The 16,309-nt window shown below is 44.4% G+C and overlaps 6 protein-coding genes across 6 annotated transcripts; 2 read left to right on the forward strand and 4 right to left on the reverse strand.

The window, feature by feature from the left end:
* Positions 1-642: 642 nt before the first annotated feature.
* BDV27DRAFT_126569 (transcription factor domain-containing protein) lies at positions 643-3,267 on the reverse strand. Its single transcript, XM_032066574.1, has 8 exons — positions 3,173-3,267; positions 3,021-3,103; positions 2,244-2,959; positions 2,062-2,194; positions 1,789-2,001; positions 1,561-1,719; positions 1,336-1,510; positions 643-1,265 (listed from the first exon to the last, which is right to left on the reverse strand). The coding sequence occupies exons 1-8, from the start codon at positions 3,230-3,232 to the stop codon at positions 831-833; spliced, it is 1,974 nt and encodes a 657-aa protein (XP_031928729.1). The 5' UTR covers positions 3,233-3,267; the 3' UTR covers positions 643-830.
* A 142-nt stretch (positions 3,268-3,409) lies between these two features.
* On the reverse strand, positions 3,410-4,403 carry BDV27DRAFT_126570 (uncharacterized protein). Its single transcript, XM_032066575.1, has one exon. The coding sequence runs from the start codon at positions 4,230-4,232 to the stop codon at positions 3,492-3,494; it is 741 nt and encodes a 246-aa protein (XP_031928730.1). The 5' UTR covers positions 4,233-4,403; the 3' UTR covers positions 3,410-3,491.
* A 408-nt stretch (positions 4,404-4,811) lies between these two features.
* Positions 4,812-5,272, forward strand: BDV27DRAFT_171498 (Dabb family protein; the record flags this gene model as incomplete). Its single annotated transcript, XM_032075612.1, has 3 exons — positions 4,812-4,877; positions 4,936-5,043; positions 5,108-5,272. 3 exons carry the CDS (start codon positions 4,812-4,814, stop codon positions 5,270-5,272), a joined length of 339 nt encoding a protein of 112 aa, XP_031928731.1.
* Positions 5,273-9,584: 4,312 nt separating this feature from the next.
* Positions 9,585-11,468, reverse strand: BDV27DRAFT_101925 (Zn(II)2Cys6 transcription factor domain-containing protein). The gene is made up of 3 exons (XM_032064290.1): positions 11,288-11,468; positions 11,155-11,231; positions 9,585-11,055 (listed from the first exon to the last, which is right to left on the reverse strand). The coding sequence occupies exons 1-3, from the start codon at positions 11,450-11,452 to the stop codon at positions 9,735-9,737; spliced, it is 1,563 nt and encodes a 520-aa protein (XP_031928732.1). The 5' UTR covers positions 11,453-11,468; the 3' UTR covers positions 9,585-9,734.
* A 936-nt stretch (positions 11,469-12,404) lies between these two features.
* BDV27DRAFT_156741 (RTA1 domain-containing protein) lies at positions 12,405-13,439 on the forward strand (the record flags this gene model as incomplete). Its single annotated transcript, XM_032072384.1, has 3 exons — positions 12,405-12,597; positions 12,672-12,920; positions 13,006-13,439. 3 exons carry the CDS (start codon positions 12,405-12,407, stop codon positions 13,437-13,439), a joined length of 876 nt encoding a protein of 291 aa, XP_031928733.1.
* A 206-nt stretch (positions 13,440-13,645) lies between these two features.
* BDV27DRAFT_126573 (uncharacterized protein) lies at positions 13,646-15,468 on the reverse strand (the record flags this gene model as incomplete). The annotated part of the gene is made up of 2 exons (XM_032066576.1): positions 15,301-15,468; positions 13,646-15,234 (listed from the first exon to the last, which is right to left on the reverse strand). A coding segment is annotated over exon 2 (671 nt), but the record flags the coding sequence as incomplete, so codon positions are not given.
* Between the last annotated feature and the right edge of the window lie 841 nt (positions 15,469-16,309).

A 16,309-nucleotide genomic window follows, 5' to 3' on the forward strand; every position in this document is an offset into this window, starting at 1 on the left:
AATGTGGACTCCCCTGAGGCATCAAAATATGACTTCCGGGAGAACAAGACTATGCTCATCAGCACAACAGTTTGCAAAAGGCGTGCCACCCTTGCAGATTTTTATCGCCCAAACTCTGTGCAAGAAAGCACTTATGCTGCTATAGGGCCGAAAAGCCAGTTTCAGCGTACTCCAGAGTATTGTATAGGATGAAGTCATATGTTTCTAAACTTTGTAACATTATATATTTTAGCTACATAAACCATTCTCTAACATCACGTTTGCCACAAGACTGATTAAATGATCCTCCCGGAGCTGGTGAATAGCGGTGGCCCTACAATATATATTGCTAGCACATTAGCATCGACATTAAGCCATATATCGATAGAATTATATCAATACCATTCATATAGGAAAGACTTGCGTGTGTTATGGTCCAGAGGAAGGTTGATTGTTTTATTCACATCTGAAAACATGAGGGTTTAGTTATAAGATGTCAACCAAAATGACCGGATTTGGGAGGATCCAGATGAGTCAGCCATCGCACCTGACTGTCATTTCAACTAGATGAAGTATGGCATGATTAGAGGATTTAGTTGGAAATACTTAAGTGACTAGAAATTTGAGATAGTTTAGATGATCAGACTTTCATTCATCTGTTTTGTGGCCACTACCTTGGTGTGTATGAAAAATACCGATTTGTGTTAAGACAAGATGAAGATCAGATAGATTGGAAATCAAGCTGATTCCCTACGGAATAAATTCCGTATACGAATCAATGTTGTCTACTTGACCGAGACTCGATTCACAACGGCGAGGGGTGGAAATGGTCGCATTAATAAACTTTGGGACTAGATCTCGGGCCATTGGTCCAGATGGAACAACGACAGACCTGACTGGAACAAATCCCCCTCGGGCCATGATAGATCAAAGGTCTGCTGTACAATCTCGTCCCAAGATTGATTATGATCCGACATATCGAGTGGTGGCGGGGTGTTTGATGACGCCTGTAGCATTGAATTTGCTGACATGGAGACGTCTGCCAACGCATGTTCCATTAATTCTGCATATTCTCCAGGTAGCCAATGGTGGGCAACCACTCTTAGGAGACGGATTGCCCGAAGTGCCCATACCCAAGCAATACTCATTTGCTTCAGAGCCTGGATAACGTGGCGAAAGTAAATCTTTGACTTCTCTTTCAATGCGGAGTATGGCAGAGTCAAATTGACGAGATGAATTATGCCGGCTGTCAGGGCTGGATGGATTATGGATATGGTAGCAGTTCTCTATTGTGGAAGGGCAGTCAATTATCCATTTTCTACGAAAGAGTGTAATAAGGTAAGGACTCCCACTTACTAAAGAGTAATGTTTTTCGATTTCTTTTAATATCAACGTCAGAGTCTCGGCGGACCTAGTACATTCTGAGAAGTTCCGGTGGGCTATTTCGGGTTTAATTCCGGGCATCGCAGGGGTGCCTTGCCCAGAGATAAAGGGGCGGTGAATGAGAATATTGAGGCTATGATAATGGATACTTAACAGTTTAGTTTTAATATGAAGGTGTAAGGGGTGGTCAACCCTTACTGAAAGTAGTAGATATGCACAGCCACGGGGATACCTGAGGCGAAAGAGGGCAGACGGATTACACTTGGAATTTTATCATAGAAGGCAGATAATGCAATAGCTGTCTTGAGAGCGGGAGCGATTCTGTCTTCAAGCTTGGGTTTGGGGTCCGCTGAGTATCTATGGCGGCGTCAGTGATCGCTCTCCAGGAAGCAATCCTAGGATATACGTGTAGGTAAAGCAACTCACATTTCGTCCATGGGACTAGTCACCAGTCGAAGCATATCGCAGGTGTAGCGGAAATTGGTTATAGAATAGCTGATAGGCACATTGAGTCCAGAATCTAATGCAAATGACCCCTGAAAGCTTCTATATTCAACCTCAGGTAGTACGGTAGGCAACGGGGTATGAATATCGCGATCGTTGCATGCGCTTGGACGGCCTAGCGCAGTGCTATAAAACCTAGCTCCCGTCCATTAGCTCACTGCAGAAAAGTAGGAATGTTCGGGACAGGTGGCTCACTTTTCAATCATGTAACAACCCCACCAAGCGATTGATCGGATTTCTGCCTCTTCTGCTGTGATGCGTCCAGATTCGACCCACTGGTGAGAGTCCGTGTGAAGGCCTAGGGTATAGGCCATCCTCACAGCAATTCCTCCTTTTTATCAGTAGGATGTAAGTCCGGTTCTATAACATTGACATACCAATATACGTCCATCCTGCCGGTTCAAGATCCAATGATAACTCCGCAATTGAAATCAATGCAGCAGCAATCACAGTCGGCAGTCGGGGCGCTTCAATCTCCTCAAAAATCAACTGCTTTGCCTTTGAAGAGAAGAGTGTACCATCAAGGCTTGGTTCATTAGTACCATACCCATCTGACTTATTAGAGTAACGAGCAGCCACTGCTAGCATCGCGTATAGCAAAACTGGTGTGCAATAATCATTATCTCGCACTGTATAGCTCCGATTCCATGCACTTTCATGGACAAGGTATTGCCATGAATTCTGCCATGTCCAAAACACACTCAACAGGGTCCGTTGAACTGCCTGACTTACATCAACGTCACCAATGCCTAGTCGCTGGTTTCGGTCCGCAGGGAACTTTAGCAGGTGATAATGGCACCTCTCATCTATTTGGTCATCAATCATGGCGAGGATGCTGCGGGAGTCAAAAAACCGCAGTTCCTGCCCCTCTCCCAAGCTTAATCTACCACAGAGGTCAGCTAGCTCTCGGACTGAATTCAGGCCCCCTGAAGCGTTGGTCGAGTGACACATCTGCTGGCTAGCTACTGTGGAGCCATGAGTTGATATCGATTTGGATGAAGCCTTATCGTCCTGCACTGCATACTCTGCTACTTGCCGCTCGAGGTGGTCAATGCGAGAGAGCAAGGATTGAATATAACGCTTACTTGGCGGTCTAATAGGCTAGTAAATGAACTGATAAATTTTCTATGATATAGTACAGATGACAGACTTACTTGCGCTTTTCTTCAGAATGTCGATATTCACAAATTCCTTGAAATGTGGCGCATCTTGAACAACGTGGTTTAACTCCATCGCACTAAAATGAGGGTGAAAGACCGTCTGGTCAGCGCGCATCATCACTTCCACCCACACTGTAAACCCTCACCTTGACGCGTCTTTTTCGACACGCCTGGCATGCTACAGATACACGCTGACGAGAACCCATATTAGCATACGCGGAAATTCACTGATGGAAGAGAAAGTCTTAGATCATACAATTGATGGTTCTAATCCAGGGGAGAGAGAGTACGGAGTAGATTACAAAACTCTGGGCCACTTCCGTTTGCGCCGAAGCTCCCCGTTGATTGGCTTGATAGTCTCCACTATGACATAGTCCATTACCCCACAGATCCGGATAATGCTCTTCCGCACTTATTACCAACAAACCGCCTTGTAGCACAGGGTAGCATTGCACCCTCTAGTTCCTAGAGAATCCTTTCAACGGTCCATCCTGTCTTTCCATCACATTGATTCTCGCGATCCTCAAAGAATGGCTTGAACACTTCCGATATAATCTTTTCCGTATCAAACTTCGGATTGTACTCACTATCCCCCGGACTGACAACACGTCCCGAGATCAGCGGCATGCCGACTAGAATATTGGCCTTCTCGGGCAAATCCTTGGCAAACAAACGACTCAGTGTTTGAGATGCCGATTTGACACAAGATAGTGAGGCAAGAGTTTGTTCTGGCACCTTATCTAGGACTCCACCTGTGACGAGAAAAAGTGGCCATTCACCCTCTGCAATCCGATCAACTTTGGCATTGCCGTTGGAAAACCATTGACCAGCAACCAGGGTGCCCACCACTGACACCTTGAAGTCTTGGTCCAGCTCGTCGACTGTCAATTCAGTGACATTAGACAAAGCAACGCGGGCCGCATTGTAACTCAAAACGTCCAACTTGCCCCCGAGTTGTTGGACACACCAGTCAAGCGTTGCCTTCAGTGTTTCAGGCTCACTAGCGTCGGCAGCCCTGTAGACAACTTTGCCATTCTTGCCTTTCTGGGCATGGCGCACCTCATCAGCGATGGCCGAAAGGTTCTTTTCGGAACGGGACACAAGTGCGATATTCCATCCCAGACTCGCTAGCCATACCGCAAGAGACTTGGACATGAGGGATCCAACTCCCACAATGGCGATATTCCGGTTCTCGCTGACGGTCATTTTATCGTAGAGTCGCACGTATGAAGGTTGTGGGTCGTTCAGATTTGTATACCGTGCAGTGCAAGGAAGCTCCAAAGTATTGAGCTGAAAGAGATAAATTTCTGATTGTCAGTGAAGTTGAAGCATGGTACTTATAGGTATATTTATATGTATCTTCATGCGGAGTCTTCCAAACACGTTGAATCATCATTTTTCATTGTTTTTAGTCAGGACGTCATATTGCTTTCTAACCTCCCATTGAAATGGTTAGTTATTGCTGATTAATGATTAAGCAGCGAGCGCGGAAGGGCATTATCCGCATTCTTCTTTTCTTTGATTGGAAAATACAGTACGGATAATGCTCTTCCGCGCTACTTTGTAATCACTAATAAATAAATTCGGATATTGAGGTTACAAAGCAATGATGACACCCCGACCAAAGTTATAAAAACAGCTCTAACTGGCTCGAAACGGAAAATTATCTAGTAGGCTGACCCACCATTTCTTCTATATAAGTGGCCCTCCACTGCGGCAATCAACATGTAGCTATTATAGAGTCATAATAATACTTGTTGCGTTACTAACCCATGACTTGCCATAATGCCTTTCTTACATCTGGTCCTCTTCAAATTCAAGCCTGAAATCGGTATCACTACTCAACAAGAAGTATGTAATCTCAGCTGTCATTTCTCCCTTGACAAAAGCTTACCTTTCCATTTGTTAGATTTTGCGGGAATTCCTGTCTCTCCCACAGAAATGCAAGGATTCCTCTCATAATCCGTATATAACAAGTATACGGGGAGGAGTAGAATGTGGTGCAGGGTCGTCAAGTGTAAGTCAAAACTTCCTCGATGGCTTTTTTTTCCCCCCTTTGATGGGCTAATTAACCTGTGTAGGGTTACACCCATATTTTCATTGTGGAATTCAATTCCATGCAGGAGCGCGAGTATTATAAAGGCTCAGACCCTGTTCATCTCCATTTTGCATCCCGTATTATGCGCATGCTGGCCTTTATCAGAATATTGGTTTTTGAAGAATGTAATTTTCTATATCATACATAATTATTTATCCTCTTTTAATTTTATATCCTTACTATTTCTGGTTGCTGAGATATTCGAGTGCCAAAAAGTGCCGATTTGTATGGAATACCAGAGTTGGCCGCTGGCTTGCAGTGGCCCCTCGTATACCGAATACATTCGTTCCTTATGTTTTAATTTGCATGGGATCTTCTAGGCTACCATGATCCACTAATACAAAGCTTGAGTGTATTTATTGGCGAGACTGTAATTAACAGGAATATAGTTTATTCCGCGCTTTATCCCTATTGTGGACTAGTCATTCTTGGCATGAGGGGTTGGGAAACTATGAAAGAGTATAGGTGGTAAAGCCGTTTCCCGGAAAGTCTTATCAAGCGAATTGAGGTTCCTACTTACAACGAGACAAGTTCACATACTCATATTCTCGAAAAGTTTGGACGAGGCGCAAAGCGAGATGGGCAGCAAATCCCCGGCTCAGAACGTAATCACAGGTCAAACCTTGCGCTGCCAGCCACAAAAGGTGGTGTATTGGCTTCCCTACTTCGACTATTTCGAAATCAAACTTAGGATAATGGCTTTACGGCGGATACAGCTGTTTGCCGTACAGCAGATGATATTGCAAATTTGATAGCTATTGCAACTTGGGGGAAATGATTATTGACGAAGTCAGTATGTTCGACATATTGCCGTATTCTCTGGAAGGTGTAGAGAAAGCTGAACTCAATAAAGAAGCTGAGTGTATGTTTACTGAGATGATGAAGGCCCAAGAACCTAATGTGGTTCTTTGCTGTTATTAGGGTGATTTGGGCAATGGGTTTATTTGTAATCTGTGCAGTCTAAGGGTGGGCCAGCTATTTGATGAGCCAAGTCTTAAAATCAGTGCTAATTGTATTATTATAAGAGTGAATGTATTTCGCCCTAGCTATGCGGTTAATTACTAGCCAATATATAGTTGCTTTCGCTGTCTCCTACTTCTAGAATTTGTTCAAGTATTTTCACGTTTGTCAAGTGTTTGGGAAGAGGAAAGTTGGATGGTCGATCTACGTTTGCAATGTATCAAGGTCGCCCGGGAATTAAGTAGTATGGAGTGTTGTTTTACTGTGTTAGGTTTGTTATACTAACAATTGTTAGAGGAGCCGAAACTCGATCGGTATATTGCTACTGTGAAGTGTTGGGAAGCTTATACTTGCCGCTCTGGAGTAGAGCTTCTTCAGCTAGGATTTTTTTAAGCTTAGTGGGGCGGGATGTTATAATCAAAAGTATTTGATTGACAGTAATCTGTTATGGAATTGCGCGGATATATCCTTACTTCTCAAAACATTTAAAGGCCGCCACGGAAATCCTATTATCGGAAAATTGCTATGAGAATCCTTCGAGAGTTGGTGCAATGACGGATCCGAGCCTTGGAAACTATGTATAAATAACAGTGAAAGCAATTTAGCGGGATACTTTGAGTTATAGTGTTTGCCAGGACTGTCTAGTGTTCTTGACTATCCAATGTCTGAGGTACGGGACTTTTTTCCTATCTTTTTGATGGATACTAATCTTTCTTTTTTTAGAGAAGAAGGAAATATGCACAACTTTGAAAGCGATATATTTGCCCAGTGGGATGCATTTCAGCGATTTTCGAGAAATCTGGAGAAGTTTGACAGGAGATCTAAACTATTGTTTCCGATCGGTTCAAGAATATGGAGTTAAATAGCCCGTAATACGCGGTGCCTAGAGGTGTCTAGCCATCGAATATATGAGGATCTTTCGGCTCAAAACTCTAATCCAAGAACGCGTCGCTTTATTGTGTATAAATCTAGATATATGAATAATTGTAGTTCTTCTGAATGTTATTGTGTGCTTATATATTCATCTTTCCTCGACCTATTTACGGATATTGCGAACAAAACGGCGAGAAATACCTAGTATTATTCTATGTTTAATAAAAAAATCCGGGTTGATATTCTTGTAAATCTGTTCAAGATCAAGACTGTTTGTCAATACTATATTGTATATCTTTCCAATATTGTCTTTGAAACTTTGAGAAATTACTTGTGACTTTTGCTAGTTGCTATGCTTCTCCACCGCTACTTCCAACGGAAGATTGGGGAAAAAAAATACTAGGGTTGATAGGCTCGGAGACTCGGTGTTGTGCTGATGGCGAGCTGTTGGCTGGTATGGAAAGTGTGTATGGCCGAGGAGATTGTACTGAAAGAAAGTTAATATTGATTGAATAATCTGACTCAGTTGAGGGGTACTTTAAGGATTTTTATTCTTTTTCTTGCTGTTTCTGCTCTTCTGTATAGAGTTGTTCCCGAATTTTACTAGGGATATTGTTATGGCTGTTGAGATGAAGCTAATCGGCTTCTACCAACTTGGTCAAACGTCTAAGATGGTATAATTGGAGTGGATAATGCTTTCTTCTATTAGGGTCCTGTCAGCAGTACTAGTCTTGATTTTATATGATCCAGGGTAGTGTATTTTCTTATAGATATCTCGCCAGGCAGTAGGTTGTCCCGAGGTAAGCTTAGTATTGATATGAGTATCTCTTTTAGAGAGTATCTGGGTGGTTCTTGAGTTAGTGTCTTTTTTATCTCTGTTTTTTTGGGGGGCTGGGACACTATTATCTGCTGTATAGCCAATTGAAATGTCTAGTCTAAGCTATCTGCCCATTTCAATTAGATTATCCCAGTCAAGAAGCTGTTTCTATATAACTGTTTAATTAATGTTAGTACTATCAGAGTGCTGGTGGACAGTAGGCTGTGATCTATATTGTAATACTAATACTGTGAGAGTAATTTCCTCTAGCCGAATCTATCGGTTATAAAATAATTTATAAAGTTTAATCTTCTTAATCTTTTCTTTCAGACTTTTTCCCCAGAAATCGCTTGGTTTTATTACTATATTGTGCTCCGTAACCTTATGTACGGACCGGCCATTGAGGGTTACTTTCCACTCAATCAGGTAATGAATACAGATTGGTGGCTGTTTAATATATCTCTCCTCCTTCCAAACGTCCAGGGAAATAAACCGAAGTTGATTTGTTTGTACTTGCTGCAAGGCATCTTCATCGGGTATCTGGCTGAGGGAAGGGCTATAGAGAGACACCGTGTGTGAGCAACCGAAGTTACCGGGAGTGCGGGTATATTCGAAGGCTCTGTCCCATGGATCGGGGAGCTGAAACTGAGAGGTATTGTCTATATAGGAGGGGCTATATGTTATTGTCTCGGGATGATAAACAGTGCTGATCAACCTAGGATTAGTCTATGTTAATGTCAGCCTATGTGTTGATACCCAATGTAGGTATTATATTATGCGGGGAAGCTGTAGCTGACAGGCCAAGCAAGGGTATGAGTTTTTATGACGCACACCCAGTACTCTAGGTACTGTTAGTCCCTACTGGTAGGAGTATTTTCTCGAAATACCAAACTCTTCAATGAGAAATGCAAGAGTAGAGTGTTGACAAGTTGCCCAATCTGTTGGGTGTCAGCCGTTTGTCCGATTTGCATAGAAGATTCTAGTCACATGTGTATGCTCTTTACAATAACGAAAATAAACCTTGTAAATAATACTAATAATACAATTACAGGATACGTAGAGGTATTATACAGTCTAACTATATATATACTAGCGGTTCTTGGCGAATTTTCAAAACGCTACCATGAGTTTTAGGGGGGCAGGCTGATTTCGCAGATCACTGTAGTTAAACCAAAAACAGAATAATGAGAACCGAATTTAAGTTTTCATGATGCCACTATTGCCCTCTTTCATACTCAAGCAGACTTTGGTCTTCTGGTTCTTGGTATCCGGCACATACAAAAGCCAAAATAATTGAGCCTCAGCGTTATTGAGGTTAACATTATACAATTACAATTAGCACTTATAGAGAACATGCTACAGCGGGCTCTTGCTACGCCTTCAAAGGTTGAGAGGGTGTGCCCACGTTTGGAAATCTCTAGGATGGTGGAACATTAATCTATGTCTGGTCACTTTGAAGTCCGCAGAAAGTACTTATATGTTATATATCGTCTGCTTACTCGGGTAATTTGCCCCTACAGTCTGCAGTGTGTATAAAACAAACATGGCTAAGCCTCCTCATCGACGTTGGTATGAAGTTGACGTGGGCTATTTCGTATATTCGTATACTCGTATATTCGTAGTAAGCTGTGGGTCACCCAATCCCTCAGTGTCGGGAATGAACCATAACCTAAAATCTAGGAAGATCCACACCTTCGGAGATCATCACCAAACGATACGATACTACGAGGATACGAAGGTACGAGCCCCGTATCATTGATCAAATAGATAAACATCGTGTGCGAGCGCTTAGAACAAGAAGGATAAACTGGGAACGCTCCCCAAGAAGGGAGGTTCATTCATTATCATGCTGTTGCTCTTTTTGGTGGGTATAGTAAGTCCAGCTCGTTTTATAGGATGTGACAAAACATTTCATGGAAAATATCCGGCGATGAACCCACTGTTCATATGGGACATTACTTCATTCCTTTTGGTCTGCTGCTATGACAGCCATCGGCCACTCCATAAGGGCTAGGAGTCGATCATTGTTCAAATCACTGACAAGCCGAAAGATCTTTTTGATCTCCTCGTGAAAGCCCTTGTTGAGATACCACAGATCCTCAAAGAGAACGAAGACTAGATAAAAATGGGCCAATATCGTGTACGAGAATCCCTCGGCAATCCCAACTTGATTACATGGTTTGAGTGAAGCAATGAAGTCGTTCGATACCATTTGAGGCCAGGATGTGGCGGCAGCCTCTTCTAGATCGATCTGAAAATCCCGCGACGCAGAGCAATCACGTCCACTTTCTGTGAAGTGAAACACATTAAGAATACGCATATACATCTCCTCTAGTTTATCGATGGCATTATCATGTCCCTGGATTAATTCATCCGCTTTTCCATGAGTATCTGACGAACTCTGGGGTGAGGGAGCATCGGCCTCGTGTACTGTACGGCTGGAAGATAATGTGGTTGCGTAGGTGCGTAGCATGGAAAGTCCTCGAGCGGCGCCTTGTGCAAACATCAACACCATGCGCGAGCCATTAGTTAAACGCGGAACACTGGCTGATGAAAGAGTATGTCTCCAATCGTCGTTGGCGTAATCGTAAAAGAACATAGCTCTCAGTCTGCCGAGTTTAAGGGTAGACCAGTGCTCGTGAACCACACTTGTCAGCCCTCGAACCAAATGGAGCCAGTCAGTAAACGGACTTTCGTAATTGTCTTCGTTCATCAGTCCCGGTTCTATCCTGTTTAAATCTCGAATGGATAAAGAGGCAAAGGCAAAGGCAACGATCAAGAGTGAGCCGCAAAAGACATATTCTGCCGTGGCAGCAGTCATGTCGGATAGAGCCTCTCGGAATCCTTTTAGCCCCCTTTGGTGATGTTCAATAATGCGATGAAGGTCGTGGATCGTAGGATTATCAATACAGGAAGAGGTTAATTGATTATCGCCCATGCCCAATCTTCCGCATTTTGCTATGTCTGACTCATATAAAGCATGTGCCCCAGCGAGCGCCAGGAGTAGGTGCATCAGGTATTCCCTTTTTGCCGCCATGTCTGGGATAACTTGCTGCCAAATTAACATCCGTTTGGGATGGAGACTCATCTTTTTCGATGTCTGCAGCATGAACTTCGTTAGGAGATTCATGTCAGCCATGTTGAGCGTTTGTCCATCCAGTATTGGTACTGGGGTTGCGGACAACCTGGGCAGATGGAATTCCAACGGCTGCAAGGGGGACGGTATAGGAACCACCCGCTTAGGTTTTCGCAAGCGCTGAGAGCCATCTGAGTCTACCGAGCTATGAGATCTCATGTCAGTATATTGGCCTGAGCAGGAGCTTTGCAATGAAAGGTTCAGATACGCCCTCTATCAACTGGGTCGGTGGTACTATACATACATGGATGGCGCTGGAGGATATGAACATGATTCACCGCGAAACGAGCATGCGCCGCAAACAGGCCTTACCTCATCACACTGCAATACGAGGTCAATAGAAAATTCAATACGGTGCAATGCGATGACTGACGGACCTTCACTCTTCGTTGCTTGCAGGTGTAGCAGCCATTACGGGATTTAAGGTGGCGCGCCCTGTGTCTTTTTCCCTGCCGTGCACGCGACGTACCGCTCTGTGTAGTAGCAGTAGTTGATGGGGATGGAGTATCAGACATATTTCGCTCAGTAGAAGACCGATCCATTGACCTTGGATCAAATCTGATTCGCGGAGTCTGGGAGACGGGGGATGAGCTGCACGATGTCGGAATTTCTTCGGGACTTTCTGCCGGATTGTCCCTACGGGGGGGCAAGTAGTCCAGAGCTGCACATGCCGTCGTTGGTATCGGCGAGGAGAAAAAGAAGAACATCGTGGTCAATCATCCCCTGCTAGAATGTTCAGGGGCATATCTACTACACCGGAGGCTCCTTCTTCATTGAAGTGAATGAATTAGGATTATCTAGTCGCCCTGGTAAATCAGGTAAGGAAATGCTATAGTAGTAGGATATAGACATTAGACAACAATCCAATGGGACTGAAAGTAGTCTTAACATACATTGAGCAGACTTAAGTGATCAAGGAGTGTAATCAATAGAGGACTATCCTATTTATTAATTAAACGCCGCCTGACTTAGCCTGTCGGGGCGAGCTTCCTTAAAGCAACATACATAAAGTGCTCTCTTCAACCGGTGCTCGCCTATCTACCCGCCTTATACAAATATGGAGACTTTATGTGCAAAATGATCTTGACAACTACAGCTTGGCTCTGAGTCGGGGAACAGTCGGTATCCGATTGATTATGGTTGTCAAAAACGCGGATGATATGCGAGTGGCAATATACGAAGTTACGAAGATACGAGGATACGAAGTGGATCCCAAATCAGTAGGGGCCGTAGCCTTTTTACAATTCAATAGCCCTATCTATTTTGAAACGGTGTCCATGGTGCCCTAGTATACTATCAATTGAGATTTTTAGTAATGTAACCAAATTTACTCTCGTACTCCTTTTCAGATCGCCCAATCGACTAAGCTATTAAGCTGGTTTTGCGGCCCTCTGTACATGCTACATAAGTCTACAGCTACCCCCGAGGACAAAGTAGGAGAACACGCCAGCCTCGATTAACCTCCTTGCACCAGAAATCCTCAAAACGCCCAAAATGGGGGGCAGCGATAGTGTTCCAGATGCAGCAACAAACGAGGCGTCGATGTTCGCCTTCTATCGATATAATCCAAGTATGGCTGGTGCCGTGATCTTCACTATCCTGTTCACGATAACGACGATATGGCACGCGGTGCAGCTGTTCCGAACTCGAACTTGGTTTTTTATCCCATTCGTGGTCGGTGGCATATGTCAGTGATTACTTGTTTCCACGATCATTGTGGGTTCGGTCCTTTTCTCGCATGAAGTGTACTCATTGCTGCAGTTGAAATCATCGGCTACATCGGACGCGCCCTATCGAGTCATGAGAGTCCAAACTGGACTCTCGGTCCCTACTTGATCCAGACTCTGTTCCTCCTTCTTGCACCGGCCCTCCTCGCCGCCTCTGTTTATATGCTTCTCGGGCGCATCATCCTGATTCTGCGAGCAGAGTCCCATGCAATCCTGAGCAAAAAATGGCTGACCAAGATCTTCGTAACGGGAGACGTCCTTTCATTCTTCCTACAAGGCGCCGGTAAGTCAGCCTTAAGAGTGCTTTCCCACCAATCCAACTCGACTTACCCTCAAAACCACCGGCGAAAGTACTAACGCCCTTCCAGGTGGTGGCATTCAGAGTAGCGGCAGCCTAGACAACATGAAACTGGGCGAAAAGATCATTGTGGTGGGACTCTTCGTCCAGATCTTCTTTTTCGGCTTCTTTATAGTTACAGCGGGCAGCTTTGACTTGAAGCTGAAGAAATACCCGATCCCACGGTGTCACGATCCGTCGATCCCGTGGAGAAAGCACCTGAATGTGCTGTATGTGACTAGCTTCTTGATTATGGTACGGTCGGTGTTCCGCTTGGTGGAGTATATTCAGGGAAACGATGGGTTTCTTTTGCACCACGAGATTTTTCTATATATCTTTGATGCTGTATTGATCTTTGTGGCTATGGCTATTTTTAACATTTTTCATCCTAGCGAATTGGCACATCTGCTGAGGGAGGCACATGAGTATGAGTTGCAGAGTACATATGATAAATATGGGGTGTAAGTTGCTTGTTGTGCGCTTGTATTAATGGTGGGATATTTGAGACTGTTTTTACTATTGTGCTGGATAGAGATAGAATGCTTTTTATTTGATTAATGTTTAGTAAATGTATATATGCAAAGGTCATCCAAATCAGTTGCGTGTGGTTGAGAGTATATTGAAGGTTGTTTCAGTGTATCTCAAGTACGAAGAAGCTCCCTTGTTACGTGCCTTAGTTAGCATAGTCTAAGTAACAATATAGAGCTCTCGAAGTATCCTAGATTACTCTAACGCAACACATAATTTGAAACTCCAAGAAGAGGACGTAGTGATGTATTATTGGCCCTTCTGACTCATGAAGCGTTCTTCTGACTACAACACACATCGTGGTGACAGAGGCTAATAGGGGTAGCAGATTTGGCACAACAATAGTTCTTCTACGCGCTAAACCACGTTCTTACCACATGCAGGGCCCGCCCATACTGGTTAATATCCAAGTAATATCTCCATGAACTCAACCCAACATGCACGGCCGTGCATTCCCTATCAAAGGCTAGAAGCGCATCACGCTCCCTGAGGTTCCACGTGGCGGCGACATCATAGGCGAGTAATGAGCAAATGTATAGGATTGGCGTAAGCGATACACATGCAAGTCCCACAATCGGCCACATAAGTAGTTGCTTTTGATGCACTCTGTAGATTGACTTCAAACCCCTGGGGAACCCCTCTGTGCTCAGCGCCCAAACAACAGCAATGCACCATGGCACAACTACCAAGCACGGACCGACAAGGCAAAATAACATGGGAACCATTTTATACTCGTCCCCCGGCATCCAAAGGTCGAGAGCGCTGAATAGCCAGTCCTGTCCACAGAGCTGCTCCGGGGTACAGTGTGTGGCTCCTGGTGCTTGTGGAATCTGTGTCGCAAGACAGTCATAGTTCCGGTATACATTGTCCTTGGTCACAGAGATCCCGATATCTCAATCAACTCGTGCACTATACAATGTGACTGTCCACTGCAAGGTTGCCATGGTCCCTAACACCCACGGTAGGGCCCGTTCAACTCGGGGGAACCGTGCCAAGAAGCATGAGTATGGGTGATATCGTACTAGATATGAATACTTCCAACATGTAGCCCAAGCGATGGTTGAAAGAGTGGTGATAGGGACCGGCTCAACAAGCTCTCGCACGAACGAAACCCACCAAAATATGGTTGGGCCACAAATATCCCAAATCAAGAATCCCCAGTTCAGGACACCAAGCTCACGGAGCCCTTTACAGGGTTCAGAGGCACTCTTTTTGGACCGTACGCCAGGCCACCACGATTTGAAAGCCCACATAGCGCCCAATGAAGACATGGCCATATAGCACCAGCTCTGGAAGGTAGTCAGGCTCATAGCTGATGAGCGTGGCATGGAGGGGATGACTTTGTACTCGTGGAAGCAGCTCGCTATTTGGCACCAGTCGTAGGGACCGAGTGACGCCCACAATATATGCCAGCGATCTTGTGCTCCAAGTCTGGTGTACCGGGTGCTATGCTTCCAGGCGGTCTCTATCTCACTGCAGTTATCTGCATCGGGCGCAATTGACGTGCATTCCTGAAATCGGGTATTTTTGTAGAGAACAAATTCTGCTCGGTCGGTCTCATACCCCATATTGTCCGTGTTTAACGACAGGACCAGAACTACAAGTAAAGCAACAATGTGGAGCGCTGCAATCACAATGCTGAGTCACACAATGACAAAAACAGGCCATTTGAACCATTTCCGGTCCAGCAAAGTCGGCCACTTGGGGACCACGCATTTGCTAATACTCGTATCTTGATGCCCAGCGTGTCAGTGATACCATATATCTATATATATCTCTCAAGTCCTTCACTACTCACGGTGATTTGGGTCCTCGAGTTCCAGTCTTGCGTACTGGATCTCGATTGATGGACTTCGTGACCGGCGCCGCGCCATTGATCCAAATTGGTTCACGTGTAATCTTGAAGATATATTGAGTAGTGGAATAGCACCTAAGGGCAGTTATATATTATTCTAGTGAAAAGGTAATGACAATAGTATATTATACTAGTCTATTGTCTTAAAGTATTATCAAGACCAGGGTAGATGGGTGTCAAACTGCCGGGCATATAAACCATGCTTGTCTATTTTATCTCTGCCTTGGAAACCGCGCAAGGCTGAGGCTAACCCCGGCAGATACGAGTCCAAGCTCAGCCAAGTCCAACTGGCATAGTAGGTGGCTGCTTATTACTTTGGCACGGCTTAGCCTTTGGTTTCTATGTCTAGGCGTGGGGTATGATCATTGGATAAATATTTCCTGTCGGAGTTCTTCGAGGGTGCAACCAAGAGAATCGTTTATGGACATTCCAAGTCTTTTTCTGAGCACTCACTGAAAGTGAGCGTCTCACGTCTCCCCCAACCTATTCAACGGACTTTTCTACTCCTGCAAGTTTGCTCACACAGCGGCTAACCGCACTACTGCATGGTACTGCCCTTTTCGGGTAGGCGATGTCACTGTGGCTGTCTGTACGAGTCATCATTTGTCCGCTCTATATTTACCATATCAACTGATTATCTCGCGCGGCTTCCTTCACTTCCATCCTATTGGGCTATCAAGTGCTATACATACGAAGTTTCGTGGTTGAGAGAAGAAGGCGGCATTAGTACCCAACTACGGATTACCTTTGTTCATACGCGGAGTTCCTAGCAGGCTGCTTTCCGGAGGCTGTGCAATCACTCCTAGAAGTATGGTGTGTCATTCTAAAATAGGTTCTTATAGTTTTTCTTTTCTATACTAAAAATAAAGTTCTCTAGCCGCTAGTCGTTATAAGAGTGAATACTATACTTGTCTTTATTGAGTTTCCTTTTTTTTCTTTTAGGGAAAAAACA

The sequence above is a fragment of the Aspergillus caelatus genome (assembly GCF_009193585.1).
Source record: "Aspergillus caelatus strain CBS 763.97 unplaced genomic scaffold BDV27scaffold_65, whole genome shotgun sequence".
NCBI lineage: Eukaryota > Fungi > Ascomycota > Eurotiomycetes > Eurotiales > Aspergillaceae > Aspergillus > Aspergillus caelatus.